Source organism: Sphaeramia orbicularis, chromosome 15 (assembly GCF_902148855.1).
Source record: "Sphaeramia orbicularis chromosome 15, fSphaOr1.1, whole genome shotgun sequence".
Classification (NCBI taxonomy): domain Eukaryota; kingdom Metazoa; phylum Chordata; class Actinopteri; order Kurtiformes; family Apogonidae; genus Sphaeramia; species Sphaeramia orbicularis.
The window spans coordinates 37,529,587-37,547,785 of record NC_043971.1 but is presented as its reverse complement, the minus strand read 5'-3'; the positions used below and the strand labels follow the sequence as shown (position 1 = coordinate 37,547,785).

Here is an 18,199-nt window from a genome sequence, read left to right as displayed (position 1 = left end):
TCCAAATCATTTCACTAACTTTTGTTGACATCATCATAAAGAAGTTGTATACCAAGTTTGAAGTCAATTGGAATTGTAGTTTCGGAGAAGAAGACAATTGAAATTTTTGTAACGGACGACAGACGACGACGACAGACGACGACGACAGACGACGACGACAGACGACGACGACAGACGACGACGACAGACGACGACGACAGACGACAACGACGCCGATGGACGCCGCATGACAACAATAGCTTACGGCCTGTTGGCCGGTAAGCTAAAAATTAAGTGACTCGCAACCCACTGAAAGCAAGTTTGTGACCGACTTTTGGGTCGCAACCCACCAGTTGAGAATCACTAATCTAGGATATATTTTTTTCTCAGTCTCTTTAAATCAGATGCAGAAAGAATATACAGGACATATATGCACAATATTAAGATAAGATAAGATAAGATAAAAGATAATGTGCTATTTATTATACATATTATTCACATATTTACAATATAGTTGCACATTATGTTGTTACTGATTATTAAGAATACTAAAACAGAACTTAATGGCTTGCACAGGCTAAAGTCAGTGTTAATTGTCACATCTGTCCATTTAACAAAAGGTAGTCCAAACAAAAAGAGACATCTGAAGTGTGTTGATTAATTCAGTAAACCTCATATGGTCTGAATGAAAGAGTTCAAAACATGTTAAGTACAAAGGGAGGTCACACTGAATACTTCCTTTTTTAATGATGTACATGCTGTATTTCCTGTACATCACGGTTGCATGTATGTACATATCTACATATATGCGGTCATTATATCTTTGCTAACACAACAATCCTAACACCTGCCTTGACATAGTACTTTACTTCACTGATTGTATCGCTGACAATTCTACCAAGAAAAGAAAACGTGTAATCATATCTATATCCAGATCAACAGTCTTTGTGTCTCTCCTACTGCTGATCATTACAACCCTGTTTAGTCCCATTGTGTGTCGTTCGTTGCTAATTGCCCTTTAATTGTGAGGCTGTCAGTACATATCGGAGCCTCTTTGACTCAGTTTTCCCAGGATGCCTGAGGGCAGCGAGCAGCACTGAATGGGGACGGACTGGTGTTCACCCACAACACAAGTGACTGCTGGTGTGGTGGGACGCAGGGTGGCCGTTCCTAATTAGACATCCCTTGTAGCTGACTGTGATGGAATATGACAGGGGTTCATTAAAAGTCTTGTCCTGGTGATGCCTGCTTATAAATGCTTGTCTGACTGCAGGCGAAGCGCATTAAATGGCAAAGTTGCTTTTCATCAGCTCACTCATGGTTCAATATGACAGAGTTAACTGAACCAAAGCGTCATGCTCTGCACTTCAGCCCAGAGTGAGATGAGGAACGCCGCCATCGAGAGCCGAGTACGTACTGGCAGTCTGATGGAAACGTTTCATCAACATCAACATGAATCTCAGACCGCTGCTTGTGAAGAACTGTATTCTGCATATATAGAGCGTGTCCACAAAGTCTCTGTACAATTTAAAAGATTTATTACAAAAGCAAGTGATGCGATATGTTCATCAGATTTGTTTTAGGTATTGGAGTGGTTGGTGTGGGATCATGTTCAATCGAATCATTGGTCCATTTTTCTTCAATGAGAGCTCAGTTACTGCAAATGTTGACCTTGGCCTTTTGACTGAATATGTGTCACCACAACTAGATGACCTTCAAACAACCATCATTTTCCAGGTAGATGGTGCACCACCACATTGGGGTCTGCATGTTGGTGGGTTCCTAAATCAAACATTTCCAGACTGGATTGGAAGGGATGGTCCAATTCCCTGGACACCTCTTTCACCAGATATCACTGCCCTGGATTTATTTCTATAGGGTTATGTTAAAGATATTATGTATTAGGCCTGTAGCAGTACACGAAATTTTCAGTGCAGTACGTTTTCGGTTTTGAAAGCCACAGTTCGTTTTTTTTTCAGTTTGGTACGGGAAGAAAGAAAACCCCTCAAAATGTCTTTAATACATTTATGAATTTTAAAAAATTTTTCCCCCAATTTTTGGACACAATAGAATATAGAAAAACAGGAATATACTTCTGCTGCTATAAATCAAATAGAAAATAAAATAAATTATTAATATTACTAAATGTATTTTAAACATTAGTATTGCACTTTTCCCTGACAGGTAGTTTTGAACAAATAACAAAAATCAAATCACAGTTCTGTCAGTTCACACTCTCCATAAAAATACCAAAAAGATTCCAAATGAAGTGCAACATTAACAAGAGGACAAACTGGTATTCTCTTTAAACAAACTGATGAGCAACACTGACAACAAAAAAATAACCAAATTGTTTATTTTAGGACAGAGGACAAACTGTTTAGGCCACTTTGTGTACGTGTGCACGCGCATGCAGGGTGCAATTTGTCGGGGGTATGGTTTTTTGTTTTGCTTTTTTTTTTTGTCGGAGCCGGGGGGTGTCCATAACTACCGTAACTAACGCTGGCGTGAAACGAAAGTGAAACTTTACATACTTTCAATGTCTAACTCCTGGGTTCTATTCCTCTTATACAGCGTGCGTGAGAGAGAGAGAGAGAGAGAGAGAGAGAGAGAGAGAGAGAGAGAGAGAAAGAGAGCAGGTGTAAGTGTTTTAGAACTACCGTAGTTCACAGGCAGCAAACAACGTCCGTCTTATTAACGTCTCTTTCCTCGTTGTTGTCTTTCACCAGGACCTGAACTGATCCCAAACGGGATTGTAATGATAGTGGAGGATCTTCAGTCTCTTCCTTCCAGGTTCACATCATATTTGTTGTTGTTTTTTTTTTGTTACCTTATATCAGCTGCTATTTCGTTTTTCGGGTCAATGTGTGCGTCCTTCAATATGTCCGTGTGGAACTTGCGTGGATTTAAAGTTCCTTATCAAACAACGTCTTTCGTTCCTTTTTTCTTTTTCTCAACATACTGTGCTGTTTCGGTACAGCTGTGTACCGAACCGAACAGGTGTGTACCGAAACGGTTCAGTTCGGTATGTGTACCGTTACAGGCCTATTATGTGTTGAACAAAGATACAGGACATCAATGACCTAAAGCAGGGGTGTCAAGCATGCGGCCCGCAGGCCAAATCCAGCCCACCAAAGGGTCCAATCTGGCCCGTGGGATGAACTTGGATAGTGTAAAAAATTACACTGAAGATATAATCAACCAAAAGTGTTGAACTGGTTTTAGTTCAGGTTCCAGGTACAGATCACTGTGATCTCAAGGAAAATAATAACATAAAAACCTATAAATATTGACTCCAAATTTTCTTCTTGGTTTAATGTGGAAAAAATGTCATGTTATGCTGATGAATAATGACAACTTCAAAATGTTCTCCTTGTTATAGTGCAAAAACTAACATTAAATTATGACAATATTTACATGAACAAATGATCCTTTAACAATAAAATGAGAATAACCTGAAATGTCTCAAGAAAATTAAGTGCAATTTGAACAATATTCTGTCTGTTACTAAATGTTTTGTGCCTTTGTAGAACCGATCCATAATGCACATGTATAAGTTGAGGCATAATATTGTTAAAATTGCACTTGATTTTCTTAAGAAATTTCAGTTTTTTCAGGTTATTCACATCTTTTTTGTTTAGACAGTTTGTAAATGTAAATACTTTCATAATTTAATGTTTTTTATTTTTTTTTTATTTTATTTTTTTTTTAATTTTGTTTCTTTTGCACTAAAACAAAGAGAAAAAATAGGAGTTGTCATTATTTATAATTTATTATGCTATAATTTTTTTGGTCCGGCCCACTTGAGGTTAAATTGGCCTGAATGTGTCCCCTGAACTACAACGAGTTTGACACCCCTGACCTAAAGTAAAAGATCACTGACACCATTGATGAGGCTATGATATAGTGAACATGGCAAGAAATCCAGTACCATCTGGGTGTGCTTCATACAACTAATGGTGCCCATATAGAGGTGGATTAAAGGCAAAAAAAAAAAAAAAAAACAACTTCAATATCTGCTTTTCATTTCGTAATAATTTACACAGATTTGTCTATTCATTTGCTTTGTCGGTCTCAGTCTCTTTACAATGTGTTACAACATGTTTAATTGTAAAGAGACTTTATGGACATGAAACCACTTGAATATGGCCCTCAGTCATTACACCTAAACAGTGTTGAATGTTAGCTTGTTTCTGTTTTTATTAGACTGAAAAAAATAATGAAGTTGCTCTCTTTGGATCATCTTAGACAAATAAAGTTTGAATAAATCAATGAAAGTTCAAGATTGTGTTCAGTTGCCCAAACACTTCCTATGTTACTGTACTTGGATGGTGTGTAAGTCTTAATGCATCATTATCATCATTATGAGCAGATATATTCAAGGTTTTCTCTTGTTTTTTTGAGGTATTATATTATGTTCTCTGGTAGTGTTTGTTGTTGCTATTTGAGCAAAAAATGACTAAATCAAATCAAATCAAATATCTCAATGAAATGAAACTACTCAACATTTTTAACATTTATGTCAATCACCAACAAATACCAGCTTTCATTACCTCCGCCAAGGAGGTTATGTTTTTGCCAGGGTTTGTTTGTTTGTCTATTTGTCTGTCCGTTAGTGTGCAACATAACTCAAAAAGTTATGGACAGATTTTGATGAAATTTTCAGGGTTTGTTGGAAATGGGATAAGGAAGAAATGATTAACTTTTGGGGGTGATCCGGAAGAAATACTGGATTCTGGATCACTTTGAAATTTTCGTTAACATTGTGGTAAATGGGGCCAAAATTTTCGTTTCCCAATATTGACCAAAACTCATGAAATTTAACTCAGGAATTGACAATGGGGTCCTCTATCACATTTCAAAGGCTGATCCGGATCTGATCCAGAAGGCGGATTTTATCTCAATTTATATAAAAAATGGGGGTGCCCTTACTTTTTGGCCTACTGTGCCTTTAATATTAAAGGTAGAAATTTCTGACAAGCGCCATCGTGTAGCTCAGTCAGTTCCGCATCGGGAGTATGCCACCGGATTTCATGTAGCTTTAATACTTAAGGAGCTAGATCCAGAAGAAAACCGCCATTACGAGAAATGTGATTTTCGTGAATAACTACTGAACTAATAAGGATATAATTATGAATCCAGTTGCTAATGGTATGTTTTCATGGTCAAGGAATCTTAAAATATAGGTAAAATAAATATGGGACTAATATTTATGGTGGAAATCCCAATATGGGGGAATTGTGCAAATCTCATGCAATTTGACTCAGGGATTTACAATGGGGTGTTCTATCAAATGGCAAAGACTGATCCGGATCTTTCAAAAAGTTATGGACAGATTTGGATGAAAATTACAGGAAATATTGATACTGGCACAAGGAACAAATGATTAAATTTTGGTGGTGATCGGGGAGGCACTGATCTGCCTTGGCGGAGGTCTGCGCTCTCAGAGTGCTTTTCTAGTTAACATTATCGTTTTGCCCCATAGTTATGGAGATCTCAGAGTTTTTCTGTCATTTATAACATATTCAATAATAGCGAAGTCCCTGAAATCCCAGGAAATTCCTTTTTTTTTCAGTGTCTTTGTAAATATGCAACAAGAAATACAAGAGGAAAAACACAAGATCAGTATGAAAAAAAAAATCCGAATAGAAGGAAGAAAACAGGAAAAAGCCCTAATACATGTTAAGTTTTCTCAGTCATCTTGTGGTAAATTACATAGAGCTTTACTCAAAACATAAAAGAGCTTTTTTTTCTCTCTCTTTTTCCAGATGATCCAAAATAGCTTACTTTTTATTATTACCTATTATTGTGATCACTGTGCTTTGTGTGTTTGTTTGTTAGCAAGATAACTCAAAAAGTTATGGACGGATTTTCATGAAATTTTCAGGAAATGTTGATACTGGTACAAGGAAGAAATGATTAAATTTTGGTGCTGATTGGGGGGGGGGGGGGGGGGTACTGATCTGCCTTGGCGGAGGTCTGCGCTCTCCAAGTGCTTTTCTTGTTTCTTTCATAATTTTTGTTCAGAAATGTTGGTTTTCTACTGTTGACATATTTCTATACATTCTATTCATATACTGGACTGCGAATCACACACAAACAGTCCTAACTAACCTTTGCTAAAACAACAATCCCACTAGTGATCTAAGCCTTTTCCACAGTACTGTAGTTTTCCATTACTATAAACACGATGCACCTCAACAGCAGTGCTTTCGCGTCTCTTCAACAGCTTTTAGTCGGTAATGGAGCTTTAAGCAGCTATATAAGTAATGCCTGTCCTCTTGCATGAAGGCAGTGAAGGAGAAGACGTAATATGATGTTTACAGGCCTTAGGTTGCAGTTTGGGATGGTCATCTGGGTGTACAGTGTCTGATTTCAACACTGGAGGACAGAGTTTTCCATCACCAAAAAATGAAAAAAAAAAAAGAACAATCAACCTCATTTTCTTATATAACTATAAAGACGAATACTCCTCCAGACTTTGTCCTTAGACGTAGCAGTTGAAGAAATCACCTTCCACTGTAATTTGTTATTTGAACCAGCCACAGAAGTCTGCTACCTATTTTGTTGTCTGGGAATGAGAAGTCCAGAACACTCGTCTGACCTCCCCACATATATTGCCCAGCCTCCTACTCCAATACTATGCGTTCAACGTTCTTCCAAGTGACTTTGAGATAGTAGCATGATACAGACAGACAGACAGAGAGGGGAGTAGACTACAAAACATGTCTGATTCTGAGGAGATGTCAAGGGGGCTGGACTTGTTGTGATATTCAGCTGTTCAACCTTGAATGCTTGTTTGGTTCAGATAATGGTTTTCTATTCACCTTTGAGGAGTTTCAGGCAAGTGCTTAACCTCTATTTCTGACTTTATGCTATGCTTTAAGTGTTTGTGTGTCAAGGCTGCAGCAGACAAGCAGTCACCTCCACACGGACAGAATAAATCCAGCTTGTTGACGTCGGGTCGGCCAGTTGTGAATTATGACTTTTAGTGAGTCATATTATTTATGCTGACTGTTTATACCAGGCCATGGAAACACGGTGGTGCAGAGGTTAGCACTGTCGCCTCACAGCAAGAAGGTCCTGGGTCTGAGTTCTGTGTGGAGTTTGCATGTTCTCCTCGTGTTTGCGTGGGTTCTCTCCAAGTACTCCTGCTTCCTCCCACCATCCAAAGACATGCACTGACTGCACTACACTAGGTTAATTGGTTAATCAAAATTGCCCTGTTAAGGGTTAGTGATTTTTGATTCTGTAATGCAGTGTTTCTCAAAGTGTGGGGCGGCCCCCCCAGAGGGGGTGTGAAGGCTTGCCAAGGGGGGCATGGGATCTCTCCTGAATGTTTTTTTTTTCTTCAGGTTAGAACATGTGTAACAGGGTCAATTATCTAGCAGCAATGTGGGTATGTATATTATATTGTGTATTGTTATAATTACACAAAATCTGTGCATTTTATTTTAATTTCTTTTGGTTTAGTACCTGACATTGTGGGCCTCCGGATCAGTGTGTGTGGAACTTTTTGTTTTGGTCTGTTCCCCATCGAACGGTTTACAGTGTGACACTGCGCACTATAACTTGAGTTTTCGTGCCTTTGCCTCCTCCCTTTTGTTCCGGTTTTCTGTGGGAGAGGTAAGCAGCTGTGTAGTTTGTGGTTTAACTTCTGTTAATTTAATTTTTTTTACATGAACCAACTAGTTTAGGCTGTATTAGGCACTTATAATGTATTTAAACATATTTCTTTATTATTTGGTTTGTGCAGGAGTGCTTTACATGGGGATTGCTGACCGGAGGTTGTTATGTTTTATCATTTTGTCAGAATAATAAACGGAGACTGCCTCCAAGGATATACGTGCGGGTCTCGTCATTAAAAGAAAAAGAACACAACGCAGAGTCCGATACAACCGGTTACACATGTAGCAGGTGGAACTAATGTTTTAGTGTTGGAGCACCCTGGACTCATTTTAGGAAAGTACAACAAACAAATCTGCTGCCATGGTGATCTGTGACTAGACAAGATGAAGAGTTTAGGTTTGGAGAATGTACAAGGATTGGACCAGAAAAGAAAAATGTGCAATCTTTCTGTTTTTGTACAGTTTGTACTTTAATGTTCTGAGATGTGCAATGGAAATTGCAGCCACTGATATTGTTAAAATGTTAATTTTTGTTACCAAAATGTGTTTGTTGTTCTAAAAAAAAATGTAGCTTTATTGACATAGTTGTAAGATAATTGTACATTTCCTATTTTTATTTGGAAAAATACAGTCTCAGGGAAGCAGTCTTGTTCAGTTTACTTATATTGTTCAAGCAAAAATCTAAGTTATTTTTAATTTGCACAACAAATTATTCAAGGAAAAGCAAAAAATATTGTTATGATATTGATGTTTGATATTGATGTTTCTTTCAATAAAAGTTATAACTGCACCACTGTTACAATGGGTTAGGGTTAGGGTTATGCACTGTTACAATGTTGTTGGGATTGAGGAGGGCCTGGAGATTTTTCGTCCTCCAAACGGGGGCCGCACAGGAAAATAAAAGAGAACCACTGCTGTAATGTGCTGTCATTTGTGATTCTGTTGTATTTTTTATGTTTTTTCTGTTCTCTTCTGTGTATGGGTGTGTGTTCTTTGTCTTTCTTCCTAACAGATAGTGGTTAATGGAGGATGAGCTGCAGGTGTGGTACTGGTCTGCTGGCTGCTGCTGATTGGTTCCTCAGAGATGAGTCGCGAAATTTAAAGCAGGGTCACCCTACCTCCCAGGAGACTCCTCTCGTCCCATCCCCCTCATTTGTGAGCAGCCCTCTGTAGTGTTTGTTGAAGAGCTTTGTAAAGTCAGATGCCAAAAGGAGGGAATCTGTTTCTTTAAGTTTTCTCCTGTTTTTCTGGTAGGAGTATAGGTAAGATTGATGTATTTTGGTTTCCTTGGTTTGTGTTTATAGGTCAACATAGTGCACTCGGAGTATGATTCTGTTTGTTGTGTTTGTTACCTTGATTCCCTACCTGACTTAATTTTCTTTTTTTGTAAATAAATATCTCAAATTGCAGTTGCATGATTACTGGTCATTAGTTTTTTTGTTTTTTCAGCTTGCTCCTATTTGTTAAGGGACATGGCGGGAGGGGAGTCTCACACCATGTTGCGTCTCGGCAACCCCTTGACCCTAGGTGCGAATTTGAGAGTGATTGGTTGTTCGTTGTTGGTTTCCAACTGGTGACACGTCCAAGGTGTACCCACCTTCACCCATACTGTAGGTAGCTGGGATAGATTCCAGCACACCAGCAACCATCTCAAGGACTCAGAAGAGGAAGGTTCAGAAGAGAACTGAATGTTTACGCCATTTAAGGAGCAAACTCCTTAGAGAAGGATAGAAAAGGAGTGGCCTTCAGGGTCCAACGGGTCACTGGGCTAAACCTGCAGCATCTTCAGCCAACGTGGTCTAGAGGTGGGCCAGGCTATTATATGTAATAGCTTGATTTAGCTCATTTTGTCCTTTTTAGCTCACCAGCTAATAGAACAAGCTATTGTGAAGGCATTGTGTCCAGCATCGTCTTCATCCTCGCCATCTTCACCGCCGCCATCTTTGTCATTGTTGTTGTCATCGTCTTCATTAGCAATTTTTTCAAACATCTTTTCTGACAAAAATACAGGTTGGATTCATTTCAAGTTTTATAGATGGCTTCCTTGGGATAATGTCTACAAATGCTGTCCACAGTTTTAAGAAATTTTGATTTCTGACCAATTTTTTTAATAAAAAAAATGTCCCGTTAGTTAAAATGGGCCATATTTTGATGGCATATAACATGGAAATATAGCTCATATGCTGATAGGTCTCATCTTTGTTGTTGTCGTCGTCACCTTCGTCGTCATCTTTGACATCATCTTCGTTGTCATTAGCAATTTATTCAAACGTCTTCTCCAACAAAACCACTGGTCACATTTGTTTCAATTTTTTTAAGTAGCTTCCTCTGACAATGTCTGCAAAGTTTGTTCACAGTTTTGACAAATTTTAATTTTTGACGAATTATTGAAATATTTCAGATTTCCCTTTACTTATAATGGGCCATATCTTGATGGCTTATAACATGGAAATGGTTACAGATATCAATATAGTTACTACTGAGCACTGATAGGAAGTCATATATGGACTTAGATTTAATTAGTTGAGTTCTCCTCCAGTTAAAGTACCACCCACTTCTATTGGGAGATTGATTTCCTTCATCAAGACCACAGGACTCTAACATAGCAGCAGAACCCGACAACCTCACAACTTGTTATTGATTCTTGGTAAAACATGTCAGTGAGCTACATGGCCATTGGTCCCATATTTTTGATACTATTTAACTGTTCCTTTTTTCAGACAGGTGGGGAACATGGCCAAGTACACTGGTCACACCTAAGGAAGAACAGCAGAAAAGATCACAGCCATCAGATGATGCTCCTGCAGATGACACTCTAAACATGTCAAGATAAAATATCTTATATCTTACTCTTGTCTGAAAAAAGGAGCAGTTAAATGGGGAATCAGCTGGCTCTCAAGTGAACACACTGGGACTGCAGTTACAGAGATGAGATAAAGTAAAATATCTGATCTGTTATTGTGTCCATTCTTGTACTGAGTTAATTCAGTTCATAAATTCAGTTTACAAGTTAGTTAATCTGGAAAGAACTAATTTCAATTCAAAGATAAAAAACTGTTGTGGGACATTTATTTATCTGATAAATTATTGTTTATAGTTTGTAAACTGGCAACTGGTGAAAGTTGCTCCTGGATAATTCAAACTGAATGTCCTTAGTTTGCTCTAAATCCTTGCAAGTGGCTCAGTCAAAAAGCAACATCATCTTTCTAATTGTTTTACTACACACAGCCTGGCTGAAAAACCTAACGGCTAATATTTCACTGAACTGCCTTTAGCTTTGATTCCAGCACTGGGGCATCATTTCAGTAAGCTTATGCAATGGCACTGCTCCCACAGGCTTGTAATGTCGACACTAGTCATGATGGGTAATCCCTTTATCCACCTCTTTCTCTTTTATGCTCTATCAAACTGATGGTTGTTTAAGAAATGGGAAGCTACTCAATGCATCAGTTAGGGTTAAAGAGCTGAAATCTTATCCAATGGAAGGATCTTATTATTATTATTATTATTTTTTTAGTTAAATCCAAGGGGGGACTTTTAAGGGGCCTTTCAATAAAAACCTTGAAATTGTCAGACAATAACAAAGCAGTAGAAACCATTAGAAAGGATTTAGCAATACAATACGACAGGCAAAAACATTAAAGATAAAAATGTGACTATTATATAACCAAAGGATTTGTATTTTCTCCTTACATAGCACAATTCACCTATTCAAGGGCTCCTATGGTGAATTTTGAGTCTCTCAAGATAGCCTTGTTCTTCTAATTTCTGCCAGAACTAGACTGAAAGAGAATGAATAAATCCATCATTAAAATTTAGGACATTTGGATTTTTAGGACCACTGTGCTCTAATCTGGTACAAAGTGGTTCTGTTTTACAAATTCTATTAAAACTAGATGATGTTCCACATGAGGAATGAAGGGACTCACTTATGTATGCAGAGAATCAAGACACAAGCCATTAATTATCAATGTGTCTTTTAGAGTAACCTTATTGATTCTTCCTAAAAAGAAAAACTAAAAGTGAGTTTTAAAGCACCACCTTGTCGGTCTATTGCAGGGTTGGCAACCTGTGTCTCTTCATCCTCCTTGTAGTGGCTCCTTTTACTGCGGTCAAGCCAGCCGCGATTCTCCTCTGCATGGTCAAGCCAGCCGCTAGTGTTTTTCTTGTGCACTACTCATTCAACAATTATGGTAGATGAGCTGCATGGAGTGAATATGCCTTCCGGACAACCAAAGTAACGGCTCATTTATGCTCTACGTTAAAGACGGTGGACGGTTCTGTCCGTCCTTTGTATATTACTCACATAATTCTGTCTATTTTCCGGGAGCTTGCGGATGTGGAGCAGTACAACTGGGAACTGTGGAGGCAGTGTTGAGTTTTGAAGAGAATAATTTCCATAAATAGCGATACTTTTCATAGGGCGACTGTATGAGTATGAGTACTGTGTACTTTTGGGGTAATCCTACAACAGATTCCCTTCCAAGCTCCAACTGTGTTTTTTCATCTGAAATAGGCTTTAAGTCTAAATTCAGTGATGAATAAAATTATTTTTTCCGATAAGTACCTCATGAATTTGGTATATTTGGTATTGGTATATATATATATATTGGTAGCACAAATACTATGAACTACGTTTACCGTATGACTTTTGGAGTAATCATACTCAAAAATCCCTTCCAAGCTACAAAAGTGTTTTTTTCGTCTGAAATAGGCTTTAAGACTAAATTCAATGATGAATAAAATTAATTTTTCCAGTAAGTACCTCATGAATTTGGTATTTTTATTATTAGTCCTTCATATACTTTTTACACATATACTAAGAACTACTTTTACTGTGTACTTTTGGAGTAATCATACTCCAGATTCCCTTCCAAGCTTCAAAAGTGTTTGTTTTCATCTGAAATAGACTTCAAGACTAAATTCAATGATGAATAAAATCATGATTTTCAAAAAGTACCTCATGAATTTGGTATATTTGGTATTAGTACTTCATATACTATTACCACAAATACTATGACCTACTTTTACACTTTACTTTTGGAGTAATCATACTCAAAAATCCCTTCCAAGCTCCAAAAGTGTTTGTTTTTTCATCTGAAATAGGCATTAAGACTAAATTCAATGATGAAATAAAATTAATTTTTCCAATAAGTACCTCGTGAATTTGGTATTTTTGGTATTAGTACTTCATATACTATTAGCGCAAATACTATGAACTACTTTTACTGTGTACTTTTAGAGTAATCATACTCAAGAATCCATTCCACACTGCACTTCTGCTGTATTCAGTGGTTGTAACAGATAAAATGTAAAAAAAAAAAAAGATTAAAACTTTTAAAAGTTTATAAGCTCTGCTATTTTTTGTGTCTCCAGACTTTTTTTTTTTTTGGTGGAAGAGGGGGAGAAATGGCTCTTTTGATAATAAAGGTTGCAGACCCCTGGTCTATTGAGATGCAAAAAAATCCCTTCAGACAAGGTCTCTACCATAAAAAAAAAACTTTCTCTATTCTGTTAAAATAAGCCACAAGTGGTGCAGATCACTGTAAACTTGTACTACTATCAAAATCTGAAAAATCAGAGCTGTCTCTCATATCGTAATTTTAACAGATAAAGAATCAGTGTTTTATCACCACTTTCCTTCAAGTGACATTTAAAGCTAATATTGACCTCACCCACTGTCTCCTTGTTCTGCAAAGTACAAGGAAATAGATGGCTTTTAAAGCTGCCATTTACAGTTACTTTCTCCATGCATGTGTGTGTGAGATTTGATACTGCGTTCACTTATGTGCGTGTGTGGATCTGACAGCGCTCACCCTTATTCAAACAAAGTTATCCTTGTTTCATAGAAAGCATATAAGATAACGTTACATTAGCGGCGGACGTTGAGTAGTTAAACATGTGAAAAAACACACGGCACTTCAGCTGCAGCCACAGTGATATCACAGAGCTGTGCATCTACAGACTGTAAAAGCCTATAAAATACATTGTGTGTGTTTCTGTGTCTTCTGTGTGTTATGCAGATCCTTTACACTGGGCACTAACAGCACTGGTGCCATCTAGTGCTTCCAAACCTCAGCCCTGAAGCAGGTAAAACTATACCACTCATTATATGAAAATTAAAACCCTACCATTAGATTAGATAGTGAAATATTACAGTATTTGTTCACTAAAAACTGCTACTGGAAGATAATGTTCTCAAATATTAGCATGTAACTCAAGCATTTCAAGTCCTTTAGATGAAAATGAAGTTACAAATCTTTGTCCCTAAGACAGGGGGAGTGCCATCCTGAATGTTCTCCTTGAACAGGAGTTATTTCTGTGATCAAAGACATATTTGAGGTGACCAACACAATCTGTAGCTTGACTCCTCTGATTGCTGCATCTTTTCAAGCCTCCATCATTGAAACAATGATAGCCCCACTCCAAGTAGAGGGCTATTGACATTGACAGGACTTGAACTTTATTCTCGTGTGTTATAATATTAAAGCTGATGATGGCAATTCATAGACTGCGTGTGCGTATGTGTGTGTGTGTGTGTGTGTGTGTCAGGGGGAAATAGAAATGCAGAGTGAGTGAGTATGTGCTTGTGTGTGCAGCAAAACATCTGTTTTGACTACAGCATTCCTCCTTCACCTGCCCTTTAAAGGGAAAACCTGCAATTTGCTGCAAATGAGCTAAGTCAATGTGATCCCTGTGAGCATCTGGAAACAGGAACACAAGGTCCTCGACATAAACACTTTCTTTGTATCCACCTCCGCTCTCTCAAAAAGTAAGGAAATAATTATAACAAACCATAACACAAGCAATTATGCTTCGAAGCTGGACCACAGAGGATCCACAGGCACCACAACAGGAAAATAAGAAAACTGGTAACTGTAGACTGAAAAGAATCCATGTTCATGCTGAGTTTCAATAGGCAACATAATGGAGTTAAACACACTGCTTCTGTATGTAACCCTAGACAGACAGACAGACAGACAGACAGACAGACAGACAGACAGACAGACAGACAGACAGACAGACAGACAGACAGATAGATAGATAGATAGATAGATAGATAGATAGATAGATAGATAGATAGATAGATAGATAGATAGATAGATAGATAGATAGATAGATAGATAGATAGATAGATAGATAGATAGATAGGATGTATTCAGACCTTGTTATGACCCTGGGCGATAATTTGTCTATTTATAAGTGTATGTATATGTATATACAGGGGTTGGACAAAATAATGGAAACACCTTCACCTCAAGATGATAATGCCCCAATCCATACAGCTAGAATTGTTAAAGAATGGCATGAGGAACATTCTAATGAAGTTGAGCATCTCGTATGGCCGGCACAGTCCCCAGACCTCAACATTATTGAGCATTTATGGTCAGTTTTAGAGATTCAAGTAAGACGTCGATTTCCACCGCCATCGTCTCTAAAAGAGTTGGAGGGTATTCTAACTGAAGAATGGCTTAAAATTCCTTTGGAAACAATTCACAAGTTGTATGAATCAATACCTCGGAGAATTGAGGCTGTAATTGCCGCAAAAGGCAGACCTACACCATATTAAATTATATTTTGTTGATGTTTTAAGGTGTTTCCATTATTTTGTCCAACCCCTGTATGTTTTCTGTTTAGTGTGTGTGTGTTCTCCTCCCGTCCTGTAGGTGTGCTGTGTCCTTTTGTGTCTGTTTGTGTTGCAGGAAGCAGATTGGTGGAGGGTGATTGCCCGGCCCCTTTAAAAATGGCCCTGGAGCTTCCGTTCGTTCTCTCTCTTGCCTCCTGCCAGCTCTCAACCCTGTGTTCTGTGTGTGACCATCAGTCTTCGTGTGCTCGTGTGAAATTCGATTGTATATAGTTGTGAATAGTTTTTGTAAACTGAACCTTTTCCTGGTAGGGGAGGCCGGCTCCTTTGTTTTTCCCGTTTTCTCCTGTTTTTTGGTTAGGGAGTTTAGGTAAGTTTTCTGTATTTTATTTCTGGAATTTGTTTTGGATTAGGTAATTTAGTTTTGAACTCGAAAAGAAGAGATTTTGTTTGTTGTTTTAGCCATGCCCTCCCCTAACCCTCCTTTAGTTGATTTAAAAAATAAATATTGTGAATTTAGTTTTGACTGACATGTGTGCTTGGAAGCTGGGAGGGGACAAAAGCACAGCATATTATGTTCGCCCTGGTGAACCCCTAGGCCAGGGCGTAACAGACCTACTTTGTTTGAGTTCATTTCGCTGGAAAGCGCAGACTTTTTTTGGGTGTAAATACAAACATGCGAACTCTGAGTCAAACCAAACAAGTGGTCAAACAAGGTCTGCTTCCAAACTGATTCTGGTGTGAATATAACTGGCTTCGAGACAAAACTAACCAAGGAACTATGCGCTAAAAAAGCCAGAAAACTTTATTTTAGTTGATCTAAGTCCTTGCTGTTTTAATTATATCTTGCCTAGTCCTTTGCGCTCTATTGTCCAGTCCGATTTAGTTCTTTATTTTTCTTTCTGCTTCAATATTTTCATTACATTTCAAATGTCAAAAAAATGTTTGTTTTTTTTTCAGATAGTTGTAATAGTTGTGTTTAATCACTCCACCATGACTCAAATGTATTTCTATACTTCTCTTTTGTAATGTTTTTCCCATTCTTGTTCTGTAAATTTGCTTTGTGCCAAACCATGCGCCATTTTGTGCTTGGCAAGCAGTGGTAGCCAGGTGGCATTGTGGATAATCAGCAAAACTGATATTAGCTGATCCTCATGGGTAGCCAGAGCTAATAGTAGCAGCCATGAGCCGTGGACAGATGTGGAGCAATTTTGGAGCAATGGAGTTTATTCCGAAAACCACAACTGCACGTAAGACCTCCATGTTTGTTTTCATCAACACCCACCGTCTCTGATTCACCCCACCCCCGACTTTTCTGTCCAGTGCAAACCCAGTTCGTCATATGTGTTTCTGTTTACAAATTTTGGTCCACTAGCAAAAAGTGCAATAAGAATGCGATCGGATTCCAACTAAAAAAATGAAGTCCGCATTTGATCCCAACCAAATAAGCTGACCAAAGGACAGGATGGATACATAGATAAATAGATAGATATTCAGACACTTTTAATTCTAATCAGATGTAATATTATAGTATGGTTTGGGGAGTTAACGGTGCAGCTGAAGAACAAGGTTTGCCATCATGACACGTGACAGTCATAAAAGTCAGAGGACTGAAAATAAGGACTTCATACAGAGCCTGTGTGGGATAGTAAAATGAACATTGAAAAGGGTAGCAGAATCATAGTTGAGTATGGACTGCTGACTCAGGAGGCCAAAGTACAAACCAAACCACTAAGCTGCCAAACTAAAATACCATGTTAAATTTCCTATAGCTTTATTTGCAACTTTGCTGTTTCTATATACCTTTGCTAATCCCCATACATCAATGTGCACATAGATGAATGAATTAATGAAGACAAAGTTAGTTTCAGTGGATGGTTTAAAGGTTTCTACTCTTACACTTTACTGTTCTCTGACAAAGATCAACATTTTTATAGCAAACTTTAAGAATGTCAGCAAATATGACTGATGTATGTCTGATATCTGTTTTATTAATACACAGAGACGGTCATTATTTTCCATCAGAGGTACAACTGAGTGAACTGAGGTGACTTCCCAAACCCAACCATCAGCAGGTCAAGCCAGACTAGGTCTATTCATGCTGCACTGACTCACTTCTCCTCTGACTTCAGCTCTGTCTGTGTGTTCGTGGGGCAGGGAGGTCAGGAGGACTCAGGTGTGGCGGCAACAGGATACTTACAATAGCATGTTCCTCGTAGAGGGTTACCAAGGTAACGGTTCTCTGAGTCACATCTGGAAACGACACAAGAAGAGAAGACAGGCAGAGAGAGAAACAGAAGAGAGAGTAATAGTATTAACATCCCACACAGACAGACAGATGTGTGTTTGTGTGTGTGTGTGTGTGTGTGTGTGTGTGCGTGTGTGTGTGTGTGTGTGTGTGTTAGGTGGGCTCTTGCTGCAGGTATTGTCTTCTTCCTGCTCTTTGCGAGGTGATTTCCCCTGACAGTCCTGTCTAGCCGTTGCTACTCTCTTTTACCCAGGGGCCCCCAAACACACACATATACACACATAGTTACACACTCTTACATATAATTATAAGAGAACACCTTGAACTACAATGCAAAAAAAAAGAGCATGTTAGAACTATAGATGATGTGTAATTTTCAATCAGTGTTGCATTATTTAGCATTGAAAACCAATTTGCTTATTTGCTATTTTATTGCTGCTGCTACTAGCTTCATTTTTATCAAACTTACATGAGACCATCTGTGTCAGTCTGTCAGTTTTAACCTGCAATGGACATAATTTTACATAAAACACTGTTCAAGAGAACAAAGTGTGATGAGTAAAAAGTCCTAACATCTGTTAAAAACTGCCCATTGCTCTTCATATTGCGCAAAACAGAAACCAAGTGAGTGACTAAACCTAGGTTTTATATATCGGTATCAATGCACATACTACAGTTACAGTATTTCCCATTACCATATCAATAACCTCATTGACTCACCATTTAACCGTCTAAAAAAAAGTCAGATAAAACATTACT

The 18,199-nt window shown here is 38.1% G+C and overlaps 1 protein-coding gene across 1 annotated transcript in view; it reads right to left on the bottom strand.

The window, feature by feature from the left end:
- The window catches only part of LOC115434149 (attractin-like protein 1), a 765,420-nt gene that overhangs the window by 373,976 nt on the left and 373,245 nt on the right, over positions 1-18,199 (bottom strand). Inside the window, exon 22 of the mRNA XM_030155899.1 lies at positions 17,393-17,445. Within this exon, the coding sequence (XP_030011759.1) occupies positions 17,393-17,445 (53 nt within the window). The remainder of the gene's footprint in view (positions 1-17,392; positions 17,446-18,199) is intronic.